The sequence below is a fragment of the Sesamum indicum genome, unplaced genomic scaffold, assembly GCF_000512975.1.
Source record: "Sesamum indicum cultivar Zhongzhi No. 13 unplaced genomic scaffold, S_indicum_v1.0 scaffold00241, whole genome shotgun sequence".
Taxonomy (NCBI): Eukaryota; Viridiplantae; Streptophyta; class Magnoliopsida; order Lamiales; family Pedaliaceae; genus Sesamum; species Sesamum indicum.
This window is the reverse complement of record NW_011628135.1, coordinates 32269-40499: the sequence shown is the minus strand read 5'-3', so window position 1 is coordinate 40499 and position 8231 is coordinate 32269. Positions and strand designations below refer to the sequence as shown.

The 8231-nt window shown below is 36.4% G+C and overlaps 1 protein-coding gene across 2 annotated transcripts; it reads right to left on the bottom strand.

Moving 5' to 3' along the window:
* Positions 1–1170: 1170 nt before the first annotated feature.
* On the bottom strand, positions 1171–8001 carry LOC105179926 (lysine-specific demethylase JMJ705-like). 2 transcript variants are annotated; one of them, XR_002286428.1, is made up of 7 exons: positions 7943–8001; positions 7540–7607; positions 7043–7229; positions 5832–5920; positions 3414–3491; positions 2868–2920; positions 2489–2742 (listed from the first exon to the last, which is right to left on the bottom strand). XR_002286428.1 is itself a non-coding variant. In XM_020691493.1 (4 exons), the coding sequence occupies exons 1-4, from the start codon at positions 3458–3460 to the stop codon at positions 1235–1237; spliced, it is 303 nt and encodes a 100-aa protein (XP_020547152.1). In that variant the 5' UTR covers positions 3461–5084; the 3' UTR covers positions 1171–1234. The 2 variants fall into 2 exon arrangements, 1 of the variants encoding a protein (XP_020547152.1); XM_020691493.1 differs by lacking the exons at positions 5832–5920; positions 7043–7229; positions 7540–7607; positions 7943–8001 and adding an exon at positions 1171–1286 and having other exon boundaries at positions 2592–2742; positions 3414–5084.
* Between the last annotated feature and the right edge of the window lie 230 nt (positions 8002–8231).

Sequence of the window (8231 nt, the reverse complement as noted above, 5' to 3'; positions counted from 1 at the left end):
GAAGCTCTGAAATTGAGAAACAATGTGCATATTGATGGAGCCTCCATCGAGCCACTGCCTAGTTCAGCTTAAAAACAAAAGAAAAAATAACGAAAACATCTCAAACCTGTGTGGAAGGCAAAGAAAGGAACAAAAGTTACCCCACTTCCAAAGTGAAAGTGTTATAATATAATTACCATGAAAAGGCACAAGAGAACATGAAAAGTTGCATCTTTAAAACACCTGGAGTTTAAGGATACTAGTAAATGTGGATATCCTAAGTGCATATTACAGGGAAACTATATCTTAGTTTAAGGAGATGCAATAGTTCCAGTGACCCTTCTACAGTTGTTTGCTCAATCAGTCTCCAATGTGCATCTCATGTGATGATAAGCATAAATACCGGACAACTGACTTCCATTTTAAATGGCTTGCAAGGCAACCGGTTTATTGTAGGATAAAGCTCTGATCCTATTTTACTCTACGTGCCACACATCAATCTTTTATGTAACCAAGCTCATAACCAAAGGAATGCTTTAAGGGGCCCAGTGCTTTATGTACGTGAAAGAATGGCCTGCTCATTGAAGCGAGTAAAGATTGAGGGAAGGGAAAAACAAAATGAACAGCCCTTCATAATTCTTTTGAACCAACTTGTACCAGATCTACGTACAAGCAAAATTTAGAACTCTTTTAACAGAAGTCGGAAATGCTGTACCCCACCCTCGCATATCCATCAACATGATCCTCGAATTACTATCCCTAAGCGAATACAAATCATAGAACTGCGCAGATTGAAAATCTCAAATATTTGAGGACAAAGGTTGATGGAACTTGTTTGAAACCACATATCAACCTTTACATTTTTCAGGCTCTCCAGGTAAATAAACAAAAGATACAATAATAAGCATAACTTTCTGCGTTTTTAGCAATTTTTTATTCTAATAAGTCTGAGTAGATTTTTCAGTTGGCCAAATTGGGACAAGAGCACACACAACCAATAGAAGGACAGGCACTTAAAAATATTACTTGTGCAATATGTGGAAGACAACGTGAGCTTGACAAGATCCTCTTTACTCTGGGGGTTGGTGTAACAATCTCTCCAGCATCATCTATATCTGAATGAGCGGCTACCATACTGTGCAATATGGACAATGCCACATCTCCAGGGCCCAGAACACGCCCGTTTTAGGAACATTGTAAAACAAGCATACCCAACTATAGGTAGGTGTATCAAGTAAAGACTCCTTCCATGTCATTATTTGTCCCTTTGGCGCAGGAAAAACAGAAATTTCTCTACCATAGATATCCTATTTAAATAACAAAGTAAATAAGAAAGAACCTTGTTCAGTAACTAATTAATAATATATTTAGTCTAAGAAATATAGATGATCATAAGAGCGAAAAATTCTTCGTTATCACAGTAGAAATTACTTTATTTCATATTCTGTGGCGAAAAACTGCAACAGAATGATCATGATCATAGTCTGTAGTCCAGTAATTAGTCTCTATAGAAACTAGATACTAATTCAACTCCATCAGTTCAGCAGTAGTTTGATATATAAACAACACTTCAGTGCTATTGAAGATCCCCCAAGATCCGCAAAGAGCTAGAGTAGTTCAATACAAGTCAGCAGACATGATGGAAACAGGAAGCACAGAGTTCATGGTGATCCTGATTGGCATCACGGTACCATTCTGGATGATACAGGTATAGACAAAAGGATACCAATTCAAGGCCTAAACCCAATGAACTCCAATTCCACAATTGAACAGCCTGCTTAATTATTTCAAAGTTTCAGATCTAGATCTATTAACAAGTTGCATATTTCAGAGACCAAATGCAATAGAAGGGTTTTGGGGGTAGCTGATCATAAACCAATCTTGACTAGCATAATCATTCATGATACATGTACTCACAGAGCTTCACAACTCAGTAAATTACTAAATGAAACAATACTTGAGCACGAGCTTATCACTTTCAATCTTACCCAAACTGACTAAAAAAAAGTAATATCACTAATAAGGTCTAAATAAGACCAAACTGTATAGAATATCCTAAATGTAGCATCAAACATCCCATCCCAACAACGGACCAGAGCATTGTCCAAATAGTTAGATGCCAAAATCCCAGAGATTGCAATTGCATGCTCATGTACATAAGTTCAACAATTTACATAGCAACAGGCATATCATAATTCGAGAAAGGAATAGTAAAAGAATATGGGGACAGTATGTCTACTGTTGTGGACGATTTTAGTATATTGCCATTATTGCACTCAAAAAATCAAAACCATCAAGCATCCTCTAAAATGCTCTGATACTTTATGACTTAGAGATATCCACCAAATTACCTTCATTTAGCTCCAACTAACATGCATCATTCTACAGCGCGACACAGTAATTAGCATTCCAATTGTGATCAAAAGTCATATATTACATAAATGAAGCAATTATTTGCATATATTTCAATTATAAATAATAATTATTATCTTACCATAAGGTTCTGCACAGGGGCATAACAAGAAAAGGAATGCCAGTAAAATACTAAATTTCCAAGAGACCATTTCTGCGTGATACCAGAAGAGGATCACACATAAGAAAAGAAAACAAACCTAGAACATAACGAGACTGCAAGATCATATGATAACTGGAAGCGAGACACCATTGGAGGACACCTAATAGCTGCACTATGTATTGCAGCTTCTCTTGCAACACTCGACGATTCAATATTAGCCATATCAGCAGCATCTCCACAATAATATCCTAAAACAATAATAAGATCGAATAAACAGAATAAGCACTTTAATTTCAGATATTGATATTAAATAACTTCTCTAGATAGATCAACATAAATATCGATAGGAATTAAGCCAGTACAAGTGACTTACCAGGACTGAACCCCGAGTGATAAGCTCTTGGGAAGTGACAACAAATTCTCGAGCTTTTTGCACCAGTAGTCAAGAAAAACATTGATTTAAGAGAGTGACGTACAATGCAACCAAAGATTAAATCACTAAAGATGCAGAGCAACAAAAAGTAACACAGACCTAATTACAAATGATGGTATCTAATTGTATCTGTTGATTTTCAATGGATAAGAAAATCCCTAGCAGAATGCTAAGTCCTCAAAGGTACCTAAGATTTTTACAGTACTTATGTTCCATATATTCTTCTCATGATGTAATCTTTTTTTCATTTAAAACACCTTGCTGTGAGCTCATAGCTCAATACCACCCAATATCTATTGTCGAGTATGGACTTGAATTTTACTCCTTCAACACTTCAAGCGCATAAAAAGATAAATGCAGGAGAGCACTAACACACCTAGCCCCTCGAAAGAATAGCTCGCACTACCAATGAACTAATGAATGGGTTCTGCATAAGAGTGTAGGGGACAAATGATAAAGATGATATGATAGCATATAAATAGTCACCTGCACCACGGAACACCAGCACTAAGAAGCACATCCAGGGACATCATCTGGTGTTCTCACCAAGTGTAGCAAATGTAACTGAAAGATATCTGATGAACTTCATTAAAGAGTTTAACAGAAGATGGAACACAAAAAAGGAATCTGATTTTATTATCAATTATTAGTTAACAATGATTCCCAACCTCACATACCTGGATAAACCGCATTCATGGGCCAGTATAGATTAGAAGTGAAAAATTTATAATACTTGTCTATATGCACCATGGTAGACTTCTTTAACTCTTACATGCAAGCACATACATTTTCCTTTTAAGGGGCGGTCATGTAAGATGCACTACTGCTACATACTGAACTTGCACCCTCACCCTGCTGGGATGGCAATCTAAAGGGAATAATTCATTAAGATTAAAGAAAACTATAATAATATAGAATTTAAATATTGTTACAATAAATACAAGGCCAGAATCTATCTCCTCCTCCTCCCAACCAAAAATAGTAGTCACATAAGAAAAGGCATGCCAAAGTAGAGGATTTTACACACAAAAATTTTCAGCACTAAGAAATGTGACAATTTTTTAATAAATCAATAAAGAAAAGAAAGGACTGCCGCAATGTCATTAAAGTTATTGCCTCCAACAGAATGAAATACTATGTGCACATAATCTCAAAACACAAACGCCGCAACACATTATGCAAATGCTAACTTATCATAACGAGGGTAAGAGGCCAATCACATCACAACACTTCGTTTTGCCAAGTATAGAGGAGGACAAACAAGCTTCCACAAAATCTATGGATTTCAAAGTGTTATCATCCTCGATGCTAACACCATACCCTTTTATCTCCTCACATCTACCTAGTCGGGACGGATTTCGCTTTTCTTTCTTTTCTTTGGCCACTAATGAATTTTTTTTCTTTTTTCTTCCCCTTTTGCTTTAGTCACGACTTTTATTTTCTTTTTTTTTCCTTTGCTTTTGCCCGCGACTTGTGTTCTTTAGGCCGTTTTCCGGTCTTTTGACGCGAATGACAACACTTGTGGTGAAGGCACCCGGTTACTCAACCAAAAAACGTCGCATTCTGGCCTTTTGACGCGAATGACAACACTTGTGGTGAAGGCACCCGGTTACTCAACCAAAAGACGTTTTACCTAAAGTGCTTTGCATACTCATAGCTCCGGCCACCGTTTTACGTGAATAACAACATTTGTGATGAAGTTACCCAGTTACTAAGTGACCTAAACCAGCGGAGTAGATGTAATTTCCTTTTTCTTACTTTTCTTCCTTTCTTTCTTTTTTTTCTGGAAGGGGAAGGGCCTTTGAATTTTTCAAAATGGATGCATGTCCCATGTTAGGGATATAAGGATCAATCGGGTAGAGTTTTAGCAAACAAATATAATCTCACAAGAATCCTAAGATTTAGTAGAAGCAAAGAAATTCCAACTCTCTTTCAAAGCAATTCAAAATGCATGAAATTATGCCTCAACAACTCCACAGTTAATCAAAGCAACAATCACATAACGCTAGTGCACATTCATGTCTCAATCTTATGACTTCCTAAATCACATTTATTTGTCAAATTACTAAAAAAATAATATAAACGGAAGTAGTTTGATAGTAACTGGCAAAAGAAAACAAAACAAAAGTAGTTTGATAGGATAACAAAAGATGAACAAAAATTTAAAAAAAAGTTACCATCTGGTTCCTATGTGTTAATTAACACTACATATATGTCATGGAATTCTTTACTTTTGAAATGGTTTTATCTCATTTGGAAGGTGAATTGGGCTGTTCAAATCAAAATTAGAATATGAGAAGTTCCATGTAATTTCAATTGAACCGAGAGTCTAAACCTAAAATGCTAAACAATTCCAGACATCCCAACAATAAAATGTCTCACAGAGGTTGATATACCACAAAGAACAATACACATCGTTTACTTGAATGAGATAACATAAAAGCACAACCAAATAAAACAAAACAAGATGAGAAACACCCACACCACAGTAGTAAAGTAATTGAAAACCACTAAAAAAGCATCCAACACTATTTATCAAAGGAACAAACTTGCCATAGATAAAAAGAAAATCACAACCCCATAATGTAGATGATAAATATCAAGAACTCAAGATAACAATGCAAACATATAAAGGAATGCTTGATGGATGAAATGAAGAGTGAAAGCCAAGAAAATGATCAACATTTTACCACCATTATCACTTTGAAAAGACTTTCTAGTTTCTGTGTCATTGTTTTCAAAGACGTCTTTGCCACCTCATACACCTTCATCCAGCATGCATGAAGACATAAGAAAAACAGATAATTTTGAAATTCCACAACCAAACTGCATGTTCACAAGAGGAATTAGTGTACTGTGCATCATTCGCCATTGTTGGATAAATAAATTACAAATAGAACTTACTTCTAAAGTCTTCATGAATCCTCAAGCTCTACCGCCTTCTTGGACCATTCCTCCGAACCTTCCTTAAACGAGTGTACAAGCTTGGTTACCTATGTGGTCCAGAAACATTGAAACACAAAGACGTTGACAAATGCATTAGATGTGGCAAATGTCTACACACACATATATATATATGAACAACCAATGCATTGCTTAAAAAGATAAGTAGTTGTTAAGACGAAGCCTTAACCAACCATCAATCATGAACTTATAAGGGCATCATACAACTAAGAACAACATGAATCATTACATACACACAAAGTCACAAACACAGCCAAAAGTGACACTCTTATAAACAAGACCGTCGTGCTTTGTTATATTGATCGCCAGCATGGTAAGTCCTCAAAGGTACCTAAAAGATTTTGACAATAATTATGTTCCATTTATTCTCCTCCCAATGTCATTGTGCTACTAGTGCTTAACTTAATACTACCCAATTACTCCCAAATATTATACTCCTTCAACCCTTGAACGACATTAAAAAGATAAACATAGGACGAGGACCAGCCCACCCATCCACTCAAAAGAATAGCTAGCACTACCAATGAACTAATGAATCGGTTCGCATAAGTTTCAGATCTATTAACAAGTTGAATATTTTCGAGAAAAAAAAAATGACAGTGTTTTGGGGGTAGCTGATCATAATTCAATCTTGAGTAGCATAATCATTCATGATACATGTACTCACAAAGCTCCACAACTCAGTAAATTACCAAATGAAACAATATTTGAGCAGAAGCTCATCAGCTTCAATATTACCCAAACTGACTAAATACAGGAATATCACGAATAACGTCTACATAAGACCAAACTGTACAGAAAATCCTAATTTGAGGATTGTTCAAACAGCAGAAACAGCCTCTCACTCACAATATGGTATTAGATGATGAATGTATTCAACTTGGAAAGGAGACTGAACTGTTCGTGGTACAACCAACAATGATAAACTGTGAAGGCCCTTAAAACCATCAGAAATTGAAGCAGATTCTTGAATTAGAAGATAAAGAGGGATGAAAATTGGATTTGGACAGGTCAAGGAGACCAAACATCATAAAAGAAAAAGTGGCTTCCATTAAAACTTCATGTAATAGAATTCATCATTCAAAAAGAACTAGCATGGTTCTGAAAGTTAACTGTTACAAGTCATAAGAAAAGCGGAAATCTCTGCTCACCAGATGCATACGAGATTATTTGCCTTTTCAATGGTGAAATATAATGAGCCCCTTGGAATGCAGCAGGGCGCAGTGCATTGAGTGGTCTGAAATCAACGGAATATGCCTTCTGAAAGCCATCCAGAATTGCCATCATTGTCGAGTTTGCAGGTCTCCTGTCTGATTTACATCCTCTTAGCAATGACACCTGAGCAACCATGGAACACTAATGATTTAGATAAATGTTCATGTCTTACAAATTGTCACATCTTAAGAGCTGGAATAACAAAGGAAGATTACGGGATAATTATACAGTCACATACCCTCAGGTTTGGGTATTACGGATTAAACAAAAAAAAGAAAAAGAAAAAAGAGGGAAAGGCCTATGAAGCATGATAATAAAGATCTATGAAGCACTTTATTCTCCACAGCACACCTAAATGAAAACCACAAACAAGATTATCTGTGAACATTATAGGTTTCATCACGGAAGGAGACAGCTGCAGAATTGTGCTTACCCTAGTATTTCTTTGTTAATGTCTCTGGCATTGTACCTTGTATATCCAAAGCCAGTGTAATCCCAAACCTAGAAGAAGACATTCATCAAATTCAGTTCTAAAATGCTTCAACAATCTTTTGCAACTTTTATCTAAATTAAAGTAGAAGACAATTACTGATTATATAGAGCAAGTTAAACACATTAGGATTGTCAAAGCAAAAATTAAATAAAAGAAGCACTAGAAAGCAAGATAAAGATGACATGTAAGATGGAGGAAGAAAGTATTTGCAAGGAAGTGAGAGCAAACTTAGGACATCAACAGAGAGTATTCCAGTATTCCTTCTTTATCAATCAATATATGAACAATGAGAAAATATTGGGCCAAGAAGGATTGTTCAAACAGCAGTAACATTTCGCAATACCATAATTTGAGGCCTCCTCCTCGCTCTGTCTCTCCCCCCTGCTTTTCTTGGTTTTCTTTTGATGGTGGGGTTGGGTGAGGGTATTTTGGTGGTGGGAGGACGGAACTGCGGCGTCTCTCCTTCGCCGGCTTTGGCTTTCTTGGAGGGAGAAAATGAGGGGTATTGTTTGAGGTGTGAGAAGAAGAATTGCAAGAGGTGTGACGGCCTTCCTCGTACCTGGAACATCACCCACTTGCCTCATCTGCTTCTCCACATTCAGCAACATCTCAATTTTCGCCTCCAAATCTCC

Bases quoted from the DNA above. Each gene is read 5' to 3' on its own strand.
- LOC105179926 (XM_020691493.1), bottom strand. From the start codon at position 3,460: ATGATGTCCCTGGATGTGCTTCTTAGTGCTGGTGTTCCGTGGTGCAG. The intron at 2,921-3,413 runs GTGACTATTTAT...TGGTGCAAAAAG, and splicing joins GCTGGTGTTCCGTGGTGCAG to CTCGAGAATTTGTTGTCACT. The intron at 2,743-2,867 runs GTAAGTCACTTG...TTATTGTTTTAG, and splicing joins TCACTCGGGGTTCAGTCCTG to GATATTATTGTGGAGATGCT.